General features: G+C 42.1%; 1 protein-coding gene across 1 annotated transcript in view; it reads right to left on the reverse strand.

The window, feature by feature from the left end:
• The window catches only part of LOC126292205 (esterase FE4-like), a 132922-nt gene that overhangs the window by 79338 nt on the left and 27584 nt on the right, over positions 1-26000 (reverse strand). The window contains exon 2 of the mRNA XM_049986057.1: positions 20382-20519. Coding sequence (XP_049842014.1) covers positions 20382-20519 — 138 coding nt within the window. The remainder of the gene's footprint in view (positions 1-20381; positions 20520-26000) is intronic.

Here is a 26000-nt window from a genome sequence, read left to right on the forward strand (position 1 = left end):
ATTTCCAGGAAAATAAACGCTTATTATTCAGCAGATTGGCGACAGAATTAAAAAAAAAAGATTTGTGAAATTCATCTTCTGGGGTTTTTTCTGTATGGCTGTGAAAGCTTGACAATGAAATAGGTGGAGATAAAATTAAAGTATACGAGATGTGGGTTCAGAGGAGACTGAAGAAATGAAATGGGCGGATAATGTCAAGAATGTTGAAGCGCCGGAAAGGGCAATGGAAAAAGAAATCACCTAACCATGATTAAGGAACGGGAGCACACTGGGTAGGGCATATTGTCTGAGAAAAAGGAAAGCTAACAGATGCTGGCCTGAAACAGGATGAGACGGTGACAAAAACGGTGTGTAGACTTTGCCAATATATACAACGTCTTAGGACGACGGAAGTGTCCTAATAGGTTCATGCCGAATGCTGGAATGCTGAGAAGGAAGCTCGATCGAATCAAGCGTGCACCAAGTAGTAGTCCAGGAAACACAATACGGACAACTTCAGATAAAATTACTGAAGTCAAAACTGTAATGTCGTCGTATTTTAACGAGTCATGAATTCTGCTATCGAGTACCGCACAGCGTATGAGCCACTATCGACTATGCTAGTGCCAACTTAAAATCACTAGACTTTTCGTTAAATGTCCCGCAAAATACTAGGGAGCCGACTCTGACAAAATTCAGAAAATAGTGACACTCATCATGCTCTAGACCAGTCACTGCACTCTTCAAACTTTGCATTTTAAACACATCTTAGTTGAAGTCACTACACTCTGCATTTTAAACATAGCTCAGTCCAAGAACTGCTTGCTATGCTTTTTAAATAAAATCATGAAAAATTTGACACTGACAAAATAATCTATGCAATTTTTGCTGCAGGTGTGTATCGATCATGAAACTTGTAAACGTGTCCTAACTAACGTGCAGTAATACATATGTCGTACTACCAACTCAAGCACATTATCTCCTCAGATCCTCAATAATCACTGACTCAAAACCCCTTCAGTAGTGTAGTTGAACAATTACTGCGGACAAATGTAGGGCGCTACATCATTTCTGAAAAATTAAAATAGACTCTTTGCCAGCCAAGGATGATACCTGGTGCTCAAAGTTTCAGCTGTCTGCAAACGATGCATGGGTGATTTTTGCAGTCTCTGTACGTATATTTGCTTGGTTGGATACAGTACGCATTTTTCTAAAATATATACATCAACACAGACTTTTTTACAATGAAATGATAAATATCACAAACTTCTCCTTGATGTATCTTCTTCTTGGTTGCTGTTGCAATGGACTGAAGTGATGAAATTATATCGTGACGACAAGAAACCGATAACACAATTTTGAACCTTCACAACAATATATTGAAAAATAAGGGTATTGTAATCAAAAGTGCGGAGAATAATATGGTGTATTGGAATTCTGAATAAAACCAACCTTCTTTCAGAAAAATATGTGTTACATTACTTACTGAACGCCCCTCGTACAAGACGAATGCCCAATGTCATCTACTGATCAAAGTAGGATCATACAGAATATCGTCGACAAATATTTGATTGGCTCGTAGGATATTTCACCAGTAGATCCCTTTCTGCTATACTGGACTGCGAATGTTTCACAGACCCAAAAGTAACATCAGTTGTGTCCAATGGAAGTGTAAGACCTCTAATGTTCTGATTATACATAAATGATTTACCACATATTATCGGCAGAACTGCTGAGGGAGGTGACTCAGTGGTTAGCATGGTGGAGTCGCATTCAGGGAGAAAGCAATCAGTTATTCAGATTTAGGTTTTCCCTGAATCACTGAATTCAAATGGTGGGAAGATTCATTTGAATGGACACAGTCAGTTTCCTTTCTCATCCTAATCTGAGGCCGCACGGGTTAGCCACGGGGTCTGGGGCGCCTTGCCACGGATCGCGCGGCTGCTCTCGTTGGAGGTTCCAATCCTCCCTCGGGCATGGGAGTGTGCGTTGTCCTTATCGTAAGTTTAAGTTAGGTTAAGTAGTGTGTAAGCCTAGGATCCGATGGCCTCAGCAGTTTGGTCCCATAGGAACTTACCACCACCTAATCTGAGTTTGTCACTAAGTACCTCGTTCTTGGTGGGGAGCTAAATTATAATCTCCATTTTCCTTCAGCAGAACGATGAAGATGGAGCACAGAAAAAATTATTAAATCTCATTCACATTGCCACATGCAAACGCAAATCATGGTGGAGACAGGGTTGGAAGCAGAAAGCAAGTCAACATGTGACAGGTGGTTCAGGTTGATGAAATATTGTGACACCATCTGTCGAGTACACAAATTCAGCTGAAAGGAAACTGCAACAGATAATCAAAGGAAGTGAGACTAGCATACTTGTTAGCTTGTAATGTACACTCCTGGAAATGGAAAAAAGAACACATTGACACCGGTGTGTCAGACCCACCATACTTGCTCCGGACACTGCGAGAGGGCTGTACAAGCTATGATCACACGCACGGTACAGCGGACACACCAGGAACCGCGGTGTTGGCCGTCGAATGGCGCTAGCTGCGCAGCATTTGTGCACCGCCGCCGTCAGTGTCAGCCAGTTTGCCGTGGCATACGGAGCTCCATCGCAGTCTTTAACACTGGTAGCATGCCGCGACAGCGTGGACGTGAACCGTATGTGCAGTTGACAGACTTTGAGCGAGGGCGTATAGTGGGCATGCGGGAGGCCGGGTGGACGTACCGCCGAATTGCTCAACACGTGGGGCGTGAGGTCTCCACAGTACATCGATGTTGTCGCCAGTGGTCGGCGGAAGGTGCACGTGCCCGTCGACCTGGGACCGGACCGCAGCGACGCACAGATGCACGCCAAGACCGTAGGATCCTACGCAGTGCCGTAGGGGACCGCACCGCCACTTCCCAGCAAATTAGGGGCACTGTTGCTCCTGGGGTATCGGGGAGGACCATTCGCAACCGTCTCCATGAAGCTGGGCTACGGTTCCGCACACCGTTAGGCCGTCTTCCGCTCACGCCCCAACATCGTGCAGCCCGCCTCCAGTGGTGTCGCGACTGGCGTGAATGGAGGGACGAATGGAGACGTGTCGTCTTCAGCGATGAGAGTCGCTTCTGCCTTGGTGCCAATGATGGTCGTATGCGTGTTTGGCGCCGTGCAGGTGAGCGCCACAATCAGGACTGCATACGACTGAGGCACACAGGGCCAACACCCGGCATCATGGTGTGGGGAGCGATCTCCTACACTGGCCGTACACCTCTGGTGATGGTCGAGGGGACACTGAATAGTGCACGGTACATCCAAACCGTCATCGAACCCATCGTTCTACCATTCCTAGACTGGCAAGGGAACTTGCTGTTCCTACAGGACAGTGCACGTCCACATGTATCCCGTGCCACCCAACGTGCTCTAGAAGGTGTAAGTCATCTACCCTGGCCAGCAAGATCTCCGGATCTGTCCCCCATTGAGCATGTTTGGGACTGGATGAAGCGTCGTCTCACGCGGTCTGCACGTCCAGCACGAACGCTGGTCCAACTGAGGCGCCAGGTAGAAATGGCATGGCAAGCCGTTCCACAGGACTACATCCAGCATCTCTACGATCGTCTCCATGGGAGAATAGCAGCCTGCATTGCTGTGAAAGGTGGATATACACTGTACTAGTGCCGACATTGTGCATGCTCTGTTGCCTGTGTTTATGTGCCTGTGGTTCTATCAGTGTGATCATGTGATGTATCTGACCCCAGGAATGTGTCAATAAAGTTTCCCCTTCCTGGGACAGTGAATTCACAGTGTTCTTATTTCAATTTCCAGGAGTGGATGTTGCAAGAAATTCTATCTCTTTCACAAGAGCACATAGCAAGGAAGTGTCAACGAGTTAACAGCCTGTCAAGTGAATATAGCAGAATAAGGAGGACACATGCGGTTATTACAGACTGAGCTTTGTATCATAGCCTCACATCAGCTCCCTTTAAATACTCCAGTTCTTATCAGGAGTTGATCCTTGGAATTGATGACACTCATAGTAATAGAACTCCATTACATGATTAAGATAGTGTAATTAATCTGTGTCCTAGATGCTCCAGCACACTCTCTGGACTACCTGAAGATGTATTATTTATTTTATTTTCTAGTTTGTTAGGACCAAATTGAGAAGCAAATCTCCAAGTTCATGGATTGTGTCAGTATATGGAATTACAGCATAAAAGTAATAACAGATAAAATAAAATGTTTATAAACCAAAAAAAATTCAAGACACAAGTTTAAGTAAACGCAACCAACAATACAACATAAGAATCAATTTTTCAAGAAACTCCTAAACAGAATAGGAGTGACCCATGACGAAATCCTTCAGTTTCCATGTGAAAGCGCGTGGATTACTGCTGAGATTTTTGTATTCTTGCGGTAACGTATTGAAAATGGATGTAGCAGTATGCTGCGCACCTTCCTGTACAAGAGTTAAGGAAGTCCAATCCAAATGCAGGTTTGATATATGCCGAGTATTAACAGAGTGAAAGCTGCTAATTCTAGGGAATCCTGAGCCAATTATTGCACGAACTGCCTGAGCCAAACGTATCCTTTTAGAATGGGAAGAGTTACACCAAAATGTAATACCATACGATAGAACCGAATGAAAATAAGCCAAGCAGACCAATTTTCGTGTCGATCACTTAGTTCAGATACCGTAAAAATGGCAGCATTAGGTCTTTGAACAATATCCTCCACCCCACCCCCCCTCCCTCAACCTCAAACCTTACATCACAGCCACTGTCAACACTGTGAATAATAACCGTTCGCTGTCTGTTGTTACAGTAAGAGGTGAACTAATTGTGAGCTACTCCCAGCATTCTGTAGTGGTCCAACTCTGGAGCAATATTTTGTGTTCAACATAATCCAACGCCTTAGTTAAATAAAAAATATGCCTTGCGTTCGAAACGTTTTGTTTAATCCATCCAGTACCTCACAGAGAAAATAGAATATAGCATTTTCAGTTGTTGAACGACATCTAAAAAAGAACTATACATTTGACAGCATGTGATATAAAATAATCAATTATCGTTACATACAGCCTTTTCAATAACTTTAGCAAGCACTGATGGCATGAAAATACGTCTAAAATTGTCTACATTGCCTGTTTCTCACTTTTTATAAAACGGCTTTGCTATTGAAATTCAGGACATTGATCATTCTTAAAGGAAAAATTACAAATATGGCTAAGTACAGGGCTAACATGTGCAGCTCAGTACTTTAATATTCTGCTAGGCACTCCATTATAGCCATGACAATCCTTAAGTCTTCCCTAAATCGCTCCAGGCAAATGCTGGGATGGTTCCTTTGAAAGGGCACGGCCGACTTCCTTCCCTGTCCTTACCTGATCCGATGAGATCTTTGACCTCGCTGTTTGGTCTCTTGCCCGAAACGACCCAACCCCAACCTCAGTCTTCAGTTATTGACTGTATCTCCCCCTTGCCAGTATCACAGAGGAGTATTTCAGACATCAATCTCGGAAAGACATTTTCCAATAGACATATGATTCCCTATAGAGGCTAAGTTTTAATCTAATTCGCCACCAATGTTCAGAAAATGATTGTTAAATTTTGTCCATATATCTGATTTATCAGTAACAGAAATATGTTTATTGCGAACTGACTTCACGTCGTCAACCTTCTGCTGCTGACCAGACACTTTCTTCACAATTGACATACGGTTTTAATCTTGTGTTGTGAATTAGCTATTCTATTTGCGTACCACATACTCTTCGCCTTCCTAATAACATTTTTAAGCACCTTAGAATACTGTTTGTAATGGCGTACTGTAGCCTGATTGTGACTACTGACATTTTGACATAATTCCCACTTCGTTATATATGATATCCTTATCCCACTTGTCGGCCAACGAGGCTGCCTTTTACTGCTAGTACCCAGTTTAGAAAGGTCTGATGGTAAGGAACTCTCAAAGAGCAAGAGAAATGTGTTACGGAATGCATTATATTTGTCATCCCTGTTATCGGCACTATAAAAATCCTGCCACTCTTGTTCCTTAACGAGGTTTAAAAAAAGTCTCTATTGCCATTGGATTAGCTTTCCTACATATTTGATAATTATATGAGACAATTGTTTGACTACAAAAGACTTTTAGTGTTAAAATTGGTGCATCATGGTCTCAAAGAGTTCCATCTAGTAATGAAGAATAAACAAAATATTGTCTTTGGCTGTGCTACTGTTGCCCTGCACCCTACGTGGAAAAAACACAGTCTGCATCAGATCATACGAGTTTAGGAGATCCACCAACATCCTTTTCCTTGCACTATCATATTCAAAATTGGAACTGAAGTCACCACATGTAACTAATTTCTGGTACTTCCTGTAGAGTGAACCAAGAACCCTCTCTAGCATGAGCAGAAATGCTCTAAAGTCAGAATTAGGGGACCTGTAAACAACAACAATTAGAATTTTAGTTTCACCAAATCCATCTGCCCCTGCACAATATTCAAATATCTGTTCAGTGCAGTGCCGTGATATGTCTATGTACTCAAATAGAATACTGTTTTTTAAGTACATGGCCACTCTCCCATTCAGTAAGGAACTCCTTGAAAAACAGCCAGCTAATCTTATCCTGATAAAGGAAGCCTCTGTATTGTCAAATTATTAGAGTCGTGTTCCGATATGAAAATTTTACTGAAATATTTCTCTAGAAACAATAAGAAACGTGAGCTGAAAACTACCACACGAAATTTACTAAACGACTTCAAGGCACAGGAAACGCTAAAAAAACAAAGGAAGCGAACGCTTCCAAAAGTTTATTAAACGGTTATTTCGCCACAAATAGCACGAGACACCGTTGAAAACTACTAAGTTCAGTAACTGTTTAACACTGCACAAACAACTTTGTCAGAAATTAAGAACCGCTACAGCTGCAACTGCACTCCGCGAAGTGTAACCACACTGCTAATATTTGGATAAACGATTGAAAACTACTAAATTTCATATTCCAGTACATTCCAAAAAGAACTTTGACCGTACTTAGCTTTATAACCGCTACAGCTAGACCGTACGCCGCGAAATGTAAACACACTGTCGAGGCATGAGACTTGGATGAAGGACGCACACTTGCGAATAACAGACCACTCGAGTCAATAACACATAAATAAAGCCTGAGATGAATGAAAATCCACTAATAAGTTACTTTCACAGCATACATTAATACAAGTAAACTTTGAAATACCGGAGGCGATGGCCTTCACCTGACGAACTTCATGCCGCTCACCCTCTACCATTTACTGATCAAGTAGCTGAGAGCACCACATTGCAGGGTGCTGGCAGCACTGAACTTTAGTCTAGAAGACAGCAACAGGGCCTCCTGGGATTCACATTCATGTTGAACACATAGTTCCTCCAGGTGCAGACACCTACCAGCTGGTAGGGAGATCAACAGACCACACAACTACCAACACCAGGTACATCATGGATGGGTCATCAAGTCCACTCGGAGCACACTCCAGTAGCCGTCTGCGTGGGACCACTTGACACTGGGAAACAGCTACGCCTGATCACCGGCAACCTGCCTTGGCAACAGGGTCGCTAAACCTCGCCTGGGGCGCAACTGAGGAGCTGAATGGACAGATGGCAGCTAGAATCCATCACGTAGCTGAACGAACAACAGCAAAGGCTGGTGTGGAAGAACGGCGACATGAGAACACTGCGTCGTGTCGGCATTTCCCGAGCATCACGAACGTTTCAGTTTACTTGTTGCACGCGTATGCCTTATTAGTTCCACGTCGTGGCAGTCCGAACGTCCTTTGTGTATTCTGCTATGGCTTGTGTGTAGGGAAACATTCTGTAATTTAACCGTACACGACTGCAAACAGTGCATCGAGGAATCTTGTCACTGCGTGAAAGTAACAAATTTACATCTCGTTCACAGGTCGTTTAAAAGGCGAACCATGTTGCTCATCCGCTTAAAGTTCCGCCATCATAACATTCATCTGCACACAGTTATGAACAGTATGTTGCACCCACCCTGAAACAGAATGCATCTAGCTCGGCCACCAAAATTGATAGAAATTCGGGTTAAAACGATTTGCAGGCAATTTCTTTAAATAAATCAACTACATGACAGAAAAAATAATGTCCTACTTAAAAAAATTGTAGCTTGTTGCTATAACTGTGTAAAATAACTAAATAAACTATGTTCATAACTTTGAAGAAAGAGTATATAGTGTGTTATATTTACCAATCCAAATACTCTGTAATTACAGAAGAAAACACCTTACCTGAAACTGCCTGTATATGTAGATCCAGGCTGATGAAGCAATCAACGCATGTAGAGTCTCCACATTTGCACTTATTGGCTACTTCTCATGGCAGCTATGGCACACGTCAACATAATCTGAAACTCAGCCTTACCCCATTCTCTACACAAACATAAGTCACCTGAGGTTTTTACATGAGAAAAATGGTGGCAGAATTTTCTTATAACTGCACGTGTAACCTGCAGAGAACTTGTGTCCGAGGCTCTGTAGTGGAGGTGACGGAGAACAGGGAGAGAGATTAATTTGGGGCCATAAATTCTGAGTGCAGCGACCAGACTGTGGGCGTGATTCTGTGAAGCAACTCCCAGTGGATCGTACCTGCAGAGGGACTTCAGGCAGTAGGATTGTCGTCCTTCCGCCTAGGGTCGGACAGGAAGGCGGTGGAAAGGTCATAAAACTCTGTACATTCTCATGTAAGAAGCTGGGACGATACGGATAGACCGACTGGTCCATGCGTTTATTGGAGGCTAGACGGTAACTCACCTGACGCTAGGGAGTCGCCAGGTTCTCTTAGCCAACGGTAATAAACATATACATTTCGTTGGCACAACTGTCTGGGAAGATTAACAGGATTCTTTCACAAATTGCAAATGAGCAGCCTGGAAAGATTAGATCTCTTCATAAATGAGGGAGTGGTCCCATCTAGGTATATGTTCTTTTTCTTTCCGGCCAAATATAACCGTGCTTATAATGAGAACGACACCTCCATAGACTAAAATCTTTTTCCAGACGAGACAGATTTGGAATCACTGATTGCCTCCTCTCGGAATATGCAAAGTGGAGAGTGGAGGCTTGCTCCCCCAGCATGGAAACTCCGATTCTGTGTCTGCACTAGGTACCAGGCCAACAGAACAGTCGAGAGGAGATATTCAATGAGTAGAGGATAGTTTGACAGGTTTGTGCAATGTGGAGACGGTTTTGTTTTTCTTAATTCGGCTCCCGTACTGAGGCTTGATGGAAAGTGGTTGTGGTTCTTCGCCTTCTTCGTCTTCTGGTCCTACCCTGGCGGAGAACTGCAGACCTTTCCCTAGTGGATGAGACTTATGGCCTCTGTCTTGTGGTGGACTACGAGCCAGTGGCAGTTCCAAGCTCCTCCGACGGTGGAACTGCATACCGTCTGGGGCAAGTTGTGGGTCATGAGGGTGAACTTATTCGTTCGGAGTTGGACATCTGACGTTTGACAATTCCAGCATTCACTGTCATGACTGAGTCAAATTGGTTTGGCCAGACCAACGAAGGGTTGCACCTCACAGTGAAATCTACGGGGATTTCAGGGCTCTGACAGGAAAATTTCCCGTGTTCTGATAATCAGAACGCCAGACCACGTACTTTACAAATTTTCGTGGATGTGCCATAACATTACGGCTGCCGCAGCGCAAGCTCGTAGCCCACAGCATGCCGTTTTCTGCTGCCGCCTGAAAGTGAAAGGCTGAAGTACTGCTGCACTGGTTGTTAAATAACATTCACAGCTCCCTGTTCTCAGGTGAACAATAGTTTGAGGTATAGCTGATGTCGTTGTATCTATTTGAATAGAGTTGGGCCTCACAGTCGATTAATGTAAACAAAAAGTCGGATTGCGTTGTAAAAGGTATTAATTGAGGAGAGAATTTCTGTAGATTCCACCCCAATATATGCTTTGCCAACCAAACACCATCCCTTTTCTGATTTCTCGTCGTCATTTTTTGTGTAAGATTTATCAGCTCGATGTAGTTATAAAAGCATCAATGAAACTTGTTATTATTTTGTGAACTTAAATACGCCATTGTTATCATTCATAGTTCCTCGTCTGATCACTGTTTTTATTTTTATTGTGATGAACCGTGGGTACACTAGCAATTTAAGTTTCAGTCTTATTAAATTCATTGATTTGATTATTAATTTGAGTTCTGGAAATGACCGCAGGCATAGGCAACAAAAGTGCCACGAGTAATTTCATAAATTCCATACATAAAAATTAAGGATGTGGCTGACGGCTTGAAGATTACTGAGAAGATAATACTTTTCTTCATGTAAAAGTAATAACATTTATCATCGCTTATCTTGAAAAGTTTCTTAATGTATCACTGACAATAACGCAGACATTAGACGAGCAATGAACTTACTGTAGGACAAGTCGAAAGAACAGAGGTTCACACGAACAATAATGTCTTCAGTGTTAAGACAATACCTTGAAGAGACTGCAAAATGAATTAATATGATCATTACAACGAAGAAGCTAGCCATCGGTCAAGAAGCTAGCCATGAGAGACAACACTTGCCACAAAATGGCAGATGATTGCTTCGCTATGACATTCGCGATGGTAATACCTCTGGCTTATGCAAAGAAATGGGGCGAAGAGCTGCTCACCGAACTACTAAAAGACTCGGTCAATGAACTACAGAGCACATCTGCAGTATATGAAAATGTTCTTCTAGATAACCATTCCCACTGTTCTGGCCGACTGGGGCGGCTGAATTCTTGTCATCAAGTGTGTAGCCCGAATTGGCGCGGATCCCCAGAAAGCAAGATTTTGTTATCTTGAGCGTCTTCCTCGAGACAATTGAGTCTCATCTTTATCTACGATAATGCCCTCCCTCACACATACTTCATTTCACATCTTCAGATTACGAGGGCTATTCGGAAAGTAAGGAACGATAGGTCATGAAATGGAAACCATAGTGAAAATCAAAACTGTTTTATTTGCAACACTTAGCTACAACTACCAACTTCTTATCTCCGTAGTCGCCGATGCGACTTAGACGTCTGTCATAGCGTTGTACCAACTTTTCAATGCCCTCATCATAGAAAGCAGCCGCCAGTGCTTACCGCTAATTCTCTACGCTGGCCTACAGATCGTTGTCTGTGCCAAAATGTTGTCTTCATAGCCAGCGGTTGTAACATTATGTGATTGCCTTATCATTTTAAATCATTCACTAATCGAGCAGTCGCTCGGAAACAGCTACAGTTAGCAAATAACGTTGCGAGAATGTAAAAGGTGAACGACCTGTGACGTAACTTGTTTATTGTCGAAGTGCCGTCAGAGATGAAGTGAGTTATTGACTTTGAAAACAGCGGCGCGAAAAACGGACAGATGAAGAACACTTTTACACTTTTTTTTTAAATGTACGAGATATTCTCGATGAACAGTTCCTCATTTTTCTCTTGTCTCTTGTAACTTGTGTCGTACGCGCATGTCTTGCCGCCGTATTATTATCGTTAAAAATAATATTATTTTAGTGTAAAGTAATACTAAAAATGCAATACTGCATAGCAGTAGACGTATTGTGCGACGTGAATGTGAAAACGTCAAAGATATTTTTTTTTATTACGAGAAGTGCCAGTCAAAACGGCATCCATGTTAAATCTTACATTGCAGTGTAAGTTCATCTATTAATTGCCATAAATTCAGATTTAAATAGAATTGGTGTATGGACTATTTATTTTATATAGAATCTATGTCTCACTTCTTCATGAAGTTATTTAATTTTCTTTATGTTTCTGTCAAATAGAGAGTTCACAGTCACGAATTCTTTCGTCGAAATCGGACGGAAGTTGTATGCGGCGAAATATTTTCTCCGCGCCATATTCTACTGGTAAAAGCATGATAAACTACAGTCCCTTAGGAAATTCATGTTGAGCTATCCAAAAATAATTATATTTTGAATAGGCATTTACTCTCCTCTGCAATGCAACTTCCGACTGATCAGACGATCCAACAAGAAACAGCCGCACACGGTCGGCGTTTGCAAATATATATCCACCGCTGATTATAGCTATATATTACAGCACAAAAGAAAACATATTATTATAATTAGCGACTACGAAAGGGGACATTTATAATTGTATGTTTATGTATACACATTATGTATACATATCGTTATAATTGGCGCCCGAACAGGGACGCGAATTAAACAAAAAACTGAAAGGAATAAAAATTCATATAAGATACGCATTGTGGGAATATTCATAAAGAATTATAGCTAATTTTATGCTTTTTATTTGTTACATGGCATAAAACACCATCCAATAAAATTTCCATTGAGCGAAAGATACCTGATATTCAGAGTAAATTACGGAAGAGATTTTTTTTTTTTTTTTTTTTTGAACCGAATTTGTGCGCAAATCTAGTTGCAACGCCGAAGCCAGTCATCAGTAACGTAAGTTAAAATTTTTAGTCTTCATTTATTTTGTTTATTTTGACCAGTGTGCAGCCATACTTTCTTTTCGGCCCAGAATAGTCTCGTTCTCGTGACGTGCAACTCCAGACATTCCAATCTTGTGACGTAGCAGTGACAACCGACTCGCAACCGATAAATTACATCTCTGTCAACAGCTGACGGCCGTAGCTCAAACGAATTTCATTGACTTACTGTTTGTAAATAAGTGAGCTATGGCAGACGATAAAATGTCGTCACTAGATTCAAATGAACAGAATGAAACGAGTGAAGTGTCGCGTCGCTTACGGTTCCGCACGATAATTAGCAGGGCTGAGACACCAATCGAAACAATTGTAGAAAGTGAAGTGGGAAATCTTATGGACTTTGATGTCTCACGCCATAATCTTACCTGTACTGAACTAGGCAATCCCAGCATAGTTTCTGCCACTAGTACTCGTAGCCATATACCGGTTACAAGGGAGGCAGGTGAAAGCAATTCAGGGGTAGTGACAGACGAATTATTCAAACAGCTACTGAGTCAAATAAGTCAAATAATGCAGGACGGAAATCGCCAAATGAAAGGCGAAAATAGACAAATGTTAGCCTCGCTTGAAGATAAACTTTCTACAGTAATTGAAGATAAACTTTCTACAGTAAGCGAAGAAATAAAAACTGTTAGAGAAAACGTAGCCAAAGAAGTAGCGAAGCAAGTTAAGGATGCTGTTTCTCAAATGCGAAGTGGAATAATTTTCGAACTGAATGACACTTTGGCTACCATGCAAAGCGAGACAGCTGACATCCGAAACGCAACCAAGAATCTTGGCTCAACCGTAACCACGGTTAATCACACAGAGTAACTACGCAGGTAGAAAAACTAACATGGGAAATGTCAAACTTGATGCTAGAAACTGAAACGAAAGTAAAGGAGAGGCTAGATAGTCATGAGAGAGAATTTAGAGAAAAGTATGAGAACTGGATTGCTGGAAAGGACAAATCTGTCGAAGATAAAATTAACAAAGACCTAGCAGAGACTGTGAAAGCAACCACTCTTGATATCTTGTCAGCTCCTGGAAGCTCCGGAGGTACCGTAATATCTGAACTCGGTACCCTTCAGCAAGAATTACCAAATTGGAAGCAAGAGGTAACGGGACAGCTAAATAACCTGAAGGCACAAGTGAGTAGTAGTTACCGAATATAGAGACCGAATTATCCTAACTCTTTAGCCTCAGAGGAAGAAGATGAATTATTTCGGCAATTCCGAATACCTGTAGTATCTAATGAACACACTTCACCACCACATATTCCAGTTAGTCACCGAAACCAAGTATCTGACGCAGTAGTAAAAATGGTGAAGGAAGAAAGCATGATAAAGCATCGAGTTTTTCAAACCTTTAACCCGGAAAAACGAAATATCCACCCAATTGTTTTTCTTCGTGGATTCTCTGGCTTTTTCCAAATTCGGGGACTGATAGCGTATCCGATTTATTACCGGATATATAGGTGGCGAATCGGCAATATGGGGAACCGAAATGGTTGATAAGTGTCGAACGTATGAGGAATTTGAGCACTGTTTCCTCAGCAAATTTTGGAGCGAAGGTGTTCAGAAGCGCCTTCGTAAAGAAGTCTATAATGCAGAACAATTTGACCCCAGGAATAGTAGCCTGAGAAAGTACTTCGAAAAATATCTTGGCAAAATCAGGTATTGGGATCAATACCTGGGTAATTATGATTCTCAAGTCTAAATTACCCATTTCGATTCGTGAAAAGCTGATAGCCATACCAGATGATGATCCAGATACCTTTCTGTCGATATTAGATTCCCTAGACCTGATCTATGAGAACATGAGAGCTAACAAACCGCGGAATACTACGCACAACTCTCGGACACAACATTACGAGAGTAACAGCTATGAAAAGCCAGGGAACGGTTACAAAAATAGTAACGATTGGCAAAACGGAAATAAAGGCAATGGGTATTCGCACAAAAGGAATAGACATAATCAACACAACCGATTCAATCCGGTGTATAACACGACTAGTAACCAGTACGGCAATCAACCGTACAAGCAGAAGTTTGGAAATGGTTTCAGTCAAAAAGGTTGGCAACAGCAGAGCGGATCGCAATGGAATGCACCGTACTCGCGCAGCCAACATTCAGATTACGGGCAGCAACAAACAGCTGATAACGCCCACTCATACCAATACAACTCCGCGCCTAGTAAAAATCAAGCGCAGGGGATGCACAGAAACACGCAGTTTAACGGCAAACTACAGTGTGAATGTGGATTTCACAGTAACAATTCCGGTAATCATAATAGTAATAAAAATCATCAGACCCGCGAAGGCAGTACAGTCCGCCTGTATTTTTCGCAAACGCGAAAGACAGTAACACGTATTGGACACCAGAACAAACGCAGCAACATTTTGACACAAGGTTTGTGCATAACAGTAATTTTGTTCCTCAGTGTTCTCATAATGTCAGATTGGTCGAACTTTCCAATGATAAAGGCCAATCAAAACCACACAAACAAGAAAACTAAGTTCAGCATCTGAAAGCTCCCTAAGTGATGCTGTGAGACAGAATGGGGCGACTACTTCGACGGAGAGACTAACCATGACACACTTTTACTGAGATACAATGACCGGATTGACATGAGACAAGTATTTTTACAAGAGAGACGACTGAAGGTGATGGACCGATAGATGACAAAACTTCCTATAGGCGGAATTTTGACCACTGCAATCCTAGATACAGGTGCAAATATTAATGCTATGCCCTTATGTTTCCATAAGCAAATTAGTACATTAATTAAAATTCCAACATTACCCGTCCAAGGATGTTCAATAACAGGAGCCATCGGCTCCCAGACACAAAAGGTCACTATGCAAGCTTGGGTACCACTGGAGATTCAATCAATAGCCATCAAATGGGGAATGGATTTTCTACGACGATATAGAACCCGAATAGATCTTTATTCAGGCATTTGCACACTGTTAGTTGCTAAAAACACACTTTAAACCATCGTTGCTCTTACGCAAAAACCGAAAAAGGCAAAGCCTTTTTGAGGGACCTTACAAGATCCTTCGTATACCGCACACAGGTTCTTATCCAATTTCTGATCCCGCAAATGGAAAAATAAAAGGGTAATACCATCACTGTGATCTTAAAAAGTATAATGCTACAGAATACGTCGAAAAGAAAGCTTTGTAATGACAAGAGAAGGTTAGCCGCTAGTGACTAGGTGACAACTGATCTGACTTCGTGCAGACAAGCTGATTAATAATAAAAAAATCTTGTTTAACAAAGAAAGTGATCGACTCCAAGAACTATAGTTTTAAGATTTAGTTTTAAGGAGATAATATTTAAGAGAGAAAAATGAAATATAAAGCGAAGGATGTGCCTAACAAGCCGGCTTCTGCGATATGAAATGCTAAGGAGCAATAATCGAGAAATGAAATTTATTTTCGTCAAGGGCAAGGGTCGCTTGACAATTATTGGTTCCTGATCACACTAAAAAGGAAAACAAGTAACTAGTTTCTAAGTCAGCTATGTCTAGATTAAGTTCTAGTGTACATAGAAATCTGGAACAGGTTGATCTCTGCATTAAAATAACATAATGTTTTACGAAGCATGTGAGTTACTTGTACGTACCAACATGACCACGAAAGCGCTATCCTTCAGCTAGATAAACAAAGTAGCATTAATTGTAATTGCTATACGCAGGACAGATACACTCCTGGAAATTGAAATAAGAACACCGTGAATTCATTGTCCCAGGAAGGGGAAACTTTATTGACACATTCCTGGGGTCAGATACATCACATGATCACACTGACAGAACCACAGGCACATAGACACAGGCAACAGAGCATGCACAATGTCGGCACTAGTACAGTGTATATCAACCTTTCGCAGCAATGCAGGCTGCTATTCTCCCATGGAGACGATCGTAAAGATGCTGGATGTAGTCCTGTCGAACGGCTTGCCATGCCATTTCCACCTGGCGCCTCAGTTGGACCAGCGTTCGTGCTGGACGTGCAGACCGCGTGAGACGACGCTTCATCCAGTCCCAGACATGCTCAATGGAGGACAGATCCGGAGATCTTGCTGGCCAGGGTAGTTGACTTACACCTTCTAGAGCACGTTGGGTGGCACGGGATACATGCGGACGTGCATTGTCCTGTTGGAACAGCAAGTTCCCTTGCCGGTCTAGGAATGGTAGAACGATGGGTTCGATGACGGTTTGGATATACCGTGCACTATTCATTGTCCCCTCGACGATCACCAGAGGTGTACGGCCAGTGTAGGAGATCGCTCTCCACACCATGATGCCGGGTGTTGGCCCTGTGTGCCTCGGTCGTATGCACTCCTGATTGTGGCGCTCACCTGCACGGCGCCAAACACGCATACGACCATCATTGACACCAAGGCAGAAGCGACTCTCATCGCTGAAGGCGACACGTCTCCATTCGTCCCTCCATTCACGCCTGTCGCGACACCACTGGAGGCGGGCTGCACGATGTTGGGGCGTGAGCGGAAGACGGCCTAACGGTGTGCGTGGCCGTAGCCCAGCTTCATGGAGACGGTTGCGAATGGTCCTCGCCGATACCCCAGGAGCAACAGTGTCCCTAATTAGCTGGGAAGTGGCGGTGCGGTCCCCTACGGCACTGTGTAGGATCCTACGGTCTAGGCGTGCATCCGTGCGTCGCTGCGGTCCGGTCCCAGGTCGACGGGCACGTGCACCTTCCGCCGACCACTGGCGACAACATCGATGTACTGTGGTGACCTCACGCCCCACGTGTTGAGCAATTCGGCGGTACGTCCACCCGGCCTCCCGCATGCCCACTATACGCCCTCGCTCAAAGTCCGTCAACTGCACATACGGTTCACGTCCACGCTGTCGCGGCATGCTACCAGTGTTAAAGACTGCGATGGAGCTCCGTATGCCACGGCAAACTGGCTGACACTGACGGCGGCGGTGCACAAATGCTGCGCAGCTAGCGCCATTCGACGGCCAACACCGCGGTTCCTGGTGTGTCCGCTGTGCCGTGATTATTGCTTGTACAGCCCTCTCGCAGTGTCCGGAGCAAGTATAGTGGGTCTGACACACCGGAGTCAATGTGTTCTTTTTTCCATTTCCAGGAGTGTATATGTATAAAAATGGACACGTGTGAGAAATTCCATGTGTGAGAATTATGTGTGTATAAAAAGATGAATCCTATGTGTTTTCTTTCAGGAGCAAAGAGCCTATGAGCTCTGGACAATAACTTGAGGCCACAAAGATGGTCGTTATGAACTCAGTAAAAAAAGACTGTAATGAGTATAATGTGCAATCTCCATTGTAAACTTCGTAGATATACTGTCTTAGTCTTTAAATTTTTTGTGTATCGTTACCTTAAGAACTGTCTATGAATGAGAGATCACCAGATTTGTGTAATCCTAATAATCAAATGACAGGAATACTATGTTCGATCAATGTAAATCTGTAAAGTACTCAATCCCATAATGTTAACGGCGACATGTGAATCTCGGTAATCAACTTGATATCCAAGATTCCCATGGAAGGCAATCTAATATTATGTGATTCCCTCATCATTTTAAATCATTCACTAATCGAACAGTCGCTCGGCAACAGCTTCAGTTAGCAAATAATGTTGCGAGAATGTGAACGACCTGTGACGTAACTTGTTTATTGTCGAAGCGCCGTCAGAGATGAAGTGAGTTATTGACTTTGAAAACCGCGGCGCGAAAAACGGACAGATGAAGAACACTTTTACACATTTTTTTTTTATGTACGAGATATTCTCGATGAACAGTTACTCATTCTTCTCTTGTCTCTTGTAACTTGTGTCGGACGCGCATGTCTTTCCGCCGTATTATTATCGTTAAAAATAATATTATTTTAGTGTAAAGTAAAAGTGCAATACTAAAAGTGCAATACTGCATAGCAGTAGAAGTATTGTGCGACGTGAATGTGAAAACGTCAAAGGAATTATTTTTATTACGAGAAGTGCCAGTCAAATCGGCATCCATGTTAAATCTTTCATTGCAGTGTAAGTTCATCTATTAATTGCCATTAATTCAGATTTAAATGGAATTGGTGTATGGACTATTTATTTAATATACAATCTATGTCTCACTTCTTCATGAAGTTATTTAATTTTCTTTATGTTTCTGCCGAATGGAGAGTTCACAGTCACGAATTCTTTCGTTGAAATCGGACGGAAGTTGTATGTGGCGAGATATTTTCTCCGCGCCATATTCTACTGGTAAATTCATGATAAACTACGGTCCCTTAGGAAATTCGTGTTGAGCTATCCAAAAATAATTATATTTCCGACTGATCAGACGATCCAACAAGAAACAGCCGCACACGGTCGGCGATCGCAAATATATTTCTACCGCTGATTATAGCTATATGTTACAGCACAAAAGTAAACATATTATTATAATTAGCGACAACGAACGCGGACATTTATAACTGTATGTTTATGTATACACATTACGTAAACATATCGTTATACGGTTTATGTGAACGGAGATGAAACTCAGAGGGAGACAATTGTATTGTGGGTAATCAAACGTTTCCAACTGAAAACAATGCAGGAGCATCTTCATTGCCCCTGCACAATGAGGTTGCGAATTGACTTCAAGAAGATAACGCATGGCAGTTATGAAATGTTGGCTGCATGGCTTCAGGCGAAATTTCCCACCAGATTACTTATTGGTGGGAGACATTATTGTTCTAGGTATCTTTATGCGCTCCCTGTGTGCTCGGAACTAAAAAGAACGACGTAACGCGATCGACGGGCATACTACACACTTCCAACACACCTATGCAAAACTTCATCGGATTTTCACCATGGTTTCCATTTCGCGACTGATCGTTCCGAATAACCCTAGTATTTTCCCCTACTTTCATTTCTTGGCCGGCCTCGGTGGCCGTGAGGTTCTAGGCGCTTCAGTCCGGAACCCCAGACTGCTGCGGTCGCAGTTTCGAATCCTGCCTCGAGCATGGATGTGTGTGATGTCCTTAGGTTAGTTAGGTTTAAGTAGTTCTAAGTTCTAGGGGACTGATGACCTCAGATGTTGAGTCCCATAGTGCTCAGAGCCATTTGAACCTTTCTTTTTCATTTCTTCACCTTCCATCATTATCGTAGATAAAGATGACAAACTTCTCAAGGAAAATTTAATTATATCATATCTATACATCACCTGCCCCTATGGTAGAGATAAGAATTCCCCATTATGTCCAACACTGGGTTGTTAATCTAATACTGCAGAGCCTCGGTAATAGAGACAATCTAAGTAGGGTAAAATAAGCTCAAGGTGTGAACTGAAGTTTGTGTTATGGAGGGTATTGGACGAGGGCAGTTCGTGCAGCTACAGTACTGTGGAAGTGTTACATGTAGCATACCTGCCTAGTAAGCAAAGAGACCTGGGTTCATGTCTCAGACATGGCTCAAATTTTATTTCGTTTGTTCAGCTTCATTCATTTTCTATATTAAAATAAACTGGGAACGCCAAAATATCCTGACACTGCCAACTGATAATTCCTCAATGTGGACAATACGACGGCAGTGTTTGCGGACCTGGGAAAATTAGTTTAGTAATATTAACTGTGTAATTCAGATTGACGACATAATCACTAATCGACTGAGCAGTCTCTTTTTGGTATCAATTTACTCGGAATTTTATTGGGAGTTCCAATCTGTGATCAGAATTAAAGGATTTATTCTATTACTGTCTCTTAGTTTGTGGTGGGGACCGGTCTGGACAGACGCTGTGCGTTATATGCTCGAAAAAGTCATTACATATTCCCACTTGAGTAGATTGGCTTTATCTTTCTGAAATGTAGCCCAAACCTTCTAACATGTGTGAACATCTTAATGCACCGACATTGTCCTTACAGTGCTCTGTTTTCGTGTAGGTCAGTGCAGCTGTGACGGAGACGGACCTTGGGCGTGCTGACATTGATGAAGAGGCAGTTCTCGTCGCCGGTGTACTTCCCCAGCAGCAGGTCCATCTGCGGCGCGACGTTGCCCTCTTTGGTCGCATCTCGGACTACACTCCACGCGGCAGCCGGCTGAGGCGGCTGGAACATTCAGCATACACGTACACTGTGCAAGAACTGCACTCTGACACTTTGTCGTAGAGATAGTGACTGAATTTTTATTTGACACTAGATACATTCCCAGACAACACAGCAATAACCAAAAATGATCGAATATGGGAAAACATTGTATATTTTTGTACAGTTCTACGAGGGACTGTCATGAACAACATATTCAAAATGCCCTCCGTTGGGGGTGAGCGCGAAGGTTGAGGAGAGTATAACAGTTATATTTTGAGTTTTTGCTGAATAACCCAAAAACCGCTGCTTCTAGTGGAAATGGTACTCAGACCAAAATTAAACTACGAGGGTCGGTCAAAAAGTAATGCCTCCCATTTTTTTCTACTTAAAAAAATTAAGTTAAGTGAAAAAATTGAATTTGGCGCCATTCCTCAAACCTTCTTCTGCAATCCACTGCAGTAGTAACTTTCTGTGTCAACAGGTGGCAGCACAGCAGAAGTTTGTAAGATGGCCGACATCGATGTTCGTTTGAGACAGCGTTGTGTGATTGAATTCTTGAATGCAGAAGGTGAAACACCCATACGCATTCATGAAAGACTGAAGAAGGTGTATGGTGTTGTGACAGTGGATGTCAGCACTGTTAGACGATGGGTTCGTCGTTGTAAGGAAGCTGAAGGGCAAACACCGTTGACTGACGAAAAGCGGAGCGGCAGGCCGGTGAGTGCAGTGACTCCACACAACATTCAGCAAGTTGATGACATCATTCGTGGTGACCGTCGGGTGACTGCAGATGAAGTGTGTCGCATTATTTCTCTTAGTAAAGGCAGTGTGATTACGATTATTAAACAATTGGGGTACTCAAAAGTTTGTGCACGGTGGGTTCCAAGAATGTTAACCGATCAGAATAAAGAGGCAAGGAAAACAATAGCCTCCCAACACTTGCAGCGCTTCCGTTTGGAGGGAGATGAGTTTCTGAAAAAAATTGTGACCGGGGACGAAACATGGGTGCATTTTTTTGAACCCGAATCAAAGAGGCAGCCAATGGAGTGGCGTCACACAAGCTCGCCGAGGAAGAAAAAATTCAAAACTGTGCGATCGGCAGGGAAAGTGATGGCAACAGTTTTCTGGGATACAGAGGGTGTGATTCTGGTTGATTTTTTGGAGCAGGGATGCACAATAAATTCTGTTCAATACGTCACAACCCTCAAAAAACTTAAAGCACGTCTTCAGCGAGTTCGCTCAACAAAATCAATGGCAGATGTTCTTCTTTTGCATGACAATGCAAGACCACACACCAGTCGTCACACCTCTGACGAGATTGTCAAAATTGGATGGGAAGTTTTGCCTCATCCCCCATACAGCCCTGACCTGGCACCATCAGACTTCCATCTGTTCGGGCCACTAAAAGAAGCTCATCGTGGGATTCATTTTGAAGATGAGGAGGCCGTCAAAACATCCGTGCGTCAATGGCTTAGGAAGCAGAGCTGTGATTTTTACCATGCTGGGATACATGCCCTTGTTCAAAGATGGACCAAAACTGTAGAGATGGGCGGAGATTACATTGAAAAATGACAAAATGATCCTCAATGTTGTGGTTTTCAACCTATGTAATTGCATTTAAATTTCCTGACAATTAAACGTAGAAAAAAAAAATAGGAGGCATTACTTTTTGACTGACCCTCGTACATTAAATTTTATACCAATAAGATTTTACTCATTTGTTTTTCTCTAGGACTAACAGCTTTCGCGTTGGAGAGGATAGAACAATAGCAGGTTATTAAAAATAGTGTTTTAATAGTTTAATACTGTAAAGTGAAGTGCGTAAAGAATAATTATTAAATGTTTTTACCATGTCTAAGTGCAGCAGAGATGTAAAAAGGGATTGATTGTGTTCCAGGGATGCAACAGGTCTAGGGGGCGGAAGTGCAGGGTAGAAGCGCGAGAAAGATCGATCGGCGGATTGCCGCCGTGCAGTTCAATTCTTCATGTGTCTCCAAACTCAAGAGCAAACACATAATTCGGCGATTTATTTGGTAATAAATATGAAACAAGTGGCTTTTTTAGTTTTTATACACGACTTATTGAACCATAAACATGTTTTCCGGCCACTGCAGGTTTATCAGCAGATGGATGTGTTACAAGAATATTAGGATGTGGACTAAGTGTAGCTAGATGCAGTGCTGATGCTGCTGGCCGAAGTGACGAAAATTTAGTGATCGGTGACAAAACGTTTATGAAACTGAAAGTTGCTATTGTTTTAGATACTTACACAAATATACACAGTATTTAGCTGCAGTTGGTTTTACAGAGATTAACAGAAAGTAAACATTGGAAGTTTATACAAAGAGTATGGATATGACAGATATTACACTTCAGTACCTCATGGTCTTTGGCATGAGATACATTGCATTACAGTTCATATATTACTAGTATAGATATTATATTTCATTAAATTTTGCTAGCTGCAGGAGCTTTCTAATATTGGCAACATAACCTTAATATGGGTTAACAGTTTTTCAAAAGGTAATCAAATAGATTGCAATATTTATTAAATAATTAAAAACTTTTAATAAAAGCTATGTAATTAAAAAGTTTTTATAAGTTACAGAATGACATAACTGGTGCATGTCTAGAAGAACAAAATTTATGCAGGGAGATGAATGTGTGTTATTGGCATTTTGGTGCCAGGATGTTTTGGAAAGTTTTGTGTTGATTCAGCTTGTTCAGTTAGGGTTTTTTCAGGTGATTTAAGCTTGTGGATGTAAATCTCTAATTGTTCAACGAAGTCCATCTCTGTTCCTTTATCAGCAATGTGTAGCACAGAAAAATTATCGTTAATATCGCCAACAGAATGTTGATGATAAGCAGTATGTGATACAAAACTGGACATTTAAATCGCCAATTTAAACTAGAATCAGAGTTCGTCATCCACAATGGATATTCTGAAAATAAGCATATAATTGTTCTTGTATTCGATGTAGATTTAATTCACTTGGGTAGAAAGTAAACTCACTTCGGCCATGTCTGCACACTGCGTGGCCAGTGACTCATAAGGTGTGCTCCGGAGGGTCGGTATGACTTTGTCAGACACCTTCTTATGACGTAGTGAGGTAGAGACAGTCGAGGATTACATGCTTTGTCCTCAGTCCTGGCGCCCTACCTTCCCCCGCATTTCCACACAGCACTCGCGTCCTCACCACATCCACGGTGAAGTTATCCCTTAATTTGGTTCTACTACACTTAGGCGTGTACAAACGTTTAATGTTTTTTACCCACTTCACTCAAGAGTAAAAAGTAATTTTATACTATGAAAACATTATTAAAAATAATCTACGACTTTCCCATCCTCCGTATCGCGAAAACTTTTAGTCCTAGGGGAAAAAATGAGAAGGGCCTTTTTCGTAAGAAATTTACCCTAGTTTAATTCTGCACCGGAAACCATATTCTCCAGAAGCCGCGGTTTTCCAGTTATTGTAGAAAGTGACCTCAAACGCTCATCCGCCCTTATGCTCACACCCCTAACCATGGGGATTTTTAGTACTTTGTTCATCAGCAGACGCCCTCCTATCACTGTACAAAAACTGGCAACTACATGATTTCTCCCCTAATTTTCCTTCATCGACTGGACTAATTATGCGTCATCAGTCACCATTTTTATACCTCTACATCTACGTGACTACTCTGCAGTTGACACTGAAGTGCTTGGAAGGGAGTTCTTCGAGCCGTCTTCAGACTGTTTCTCTACCGTTCCACTAAGTAACACTGTCTGTGAAAAATGATTTAAATCTTTCTGCACGAGCTATGATTTCTCTTATTTTATTACGATGATTATTTCACTCTATGTAGGTGACACATTTTCAAAGGCAGAGGAGAAAGTTGATGACTGAAATATTGTGAAAACGTCTCGTCGCAATGAAAAACTCTATGGTTTCAATGATTGTGAACACTACTCGCTTATCCTGTCCGTAGCACGTTCATACAAAACGAGCTGCCCTGCTTTGAACTTTTTGCATCTTCTAAGTCTTTGCCACTAAAAGGTAGTCTTTGGATTTCCTTCCCCCCAACATTATGTATGTGACGACGTCAACATAATTTGTTCCTGGTTGCAATACCTAGGTATGTGACAGGCTTTACATTGCGATACTTATCGTGTAATTGAAATTTAACGAATTTCTTTTAGTACTCATGTGGAAGACCTCAAGCATTTCCTTGCTGAGAGGTAACTGCCATTGAGATATCTTGTCCAACTCATTCTCAGTTGGTTTTGATTTTCTGTTGACGTTACAACACAGTAAATGACAGCATCATCTGCAAACAATGTAAGAGGGTTGCTCAGATTATCTCGTAAATCGGTTATGTAGATTAGGATCAGAGGCAATACTGACCTTACGACTTATCTTAGAAGAAAGATTAAGGAAAGGCAAGCCTACGTTTCTAGCATTTGTAGACTTAGCGAAAGCTTTTGACAATGTTGACTGGAATACACTCTAACAAATTCTAAATGTGGCAGGGGTAAAATACAGGGAGCGAAAGGCTATTTACAATTTGATCAGAAACCAGATGGCAGTTATAAGAGTCGAGGGACATGAAAGGGAAGCAGTGGTTGGGAAGGGAGTAAGACAGGGTTGTGGCCTATCCCCGATGTTATTCAATCTGTATATTGAGCAAGCAGTAAAGGAAACACAAGAAAAATTCGGAGTAGGTATTAAAATCCATGGAGAAGAAATAAAAGCTTTGAGGTTCGCCGATGACATTGTAATTCTGTCAGAGACAGCAAAGGACTTGGAAGAGCAGTTGAATGGCATGGACAGTGTCTTGGAAGGAGGATATAAAATGAACATCAACAAAAGCAAAACGAGGATAATGGAAAGTAGCCGAATTAAGTCGGGTGATGCTGAGGGAATTAGATTAGCAAATGAGACACTTGAAGCAGTAAAGGAGTTTTGCTATTTGGGGAGCAAAATAACTGATTATGGTCGCAGTATGGTCGCAGTAGGTGTCAGGAAGTCGTTTCTGAAAGTATTTGTATGGAGTGTAGCCATGTATGGAAGTGAAACATGGACGATATATAGTTTGGACAAGAAGAGAATAGAAGCTTTCGAAATGTGGTGCTACAGAAGAATGCTGAAGATTAGATGGGTAGGTCACATAACTAATGAGGAAGTATTGAATCGGATTGGGGAGAAGAGAAGTTTGTGGCACAATTTGACCAGAAGAAGGGATCGTTTGGTGGGAGATGTTCTGAGGCATCAAGGGATTACCAATGTAGTATCGGAGGGCAGTGTGGAGGGTACAAATCGTAGAGGGAGACCAAGAGATGAATACACTAAGCAGATTCAGAAGGATGTAGGATGCATTACGTACTGGGAGATGAAGAAGCTTGCACAGGATAGAGTAGCATGGAGAGCTGCATCAAACCAGTCTTAGGATTGAAGGCCACAACAACAACAACAGGATCAGCAGACGACCCGTAATACTTCCCTGTGGAACGACGGATATCAC

The sequence above is a fragment of the Schistocerca gregaria genome, chromosome 9 (assembly GCF_023897955.1).
Source record: "Schistocerca gregaria isolate iqSchGreg1 chromosome 9, iqSchGreg1.2, whole genome shotgun sequence".
Classification (NCBI taxonomy): domain Eukaryota; kingdom Metazoa; phylum Arthropoda; class Insecta; order Orthoptera; family Acrididae; genus Schistocerca; species Schistocerca gregaria.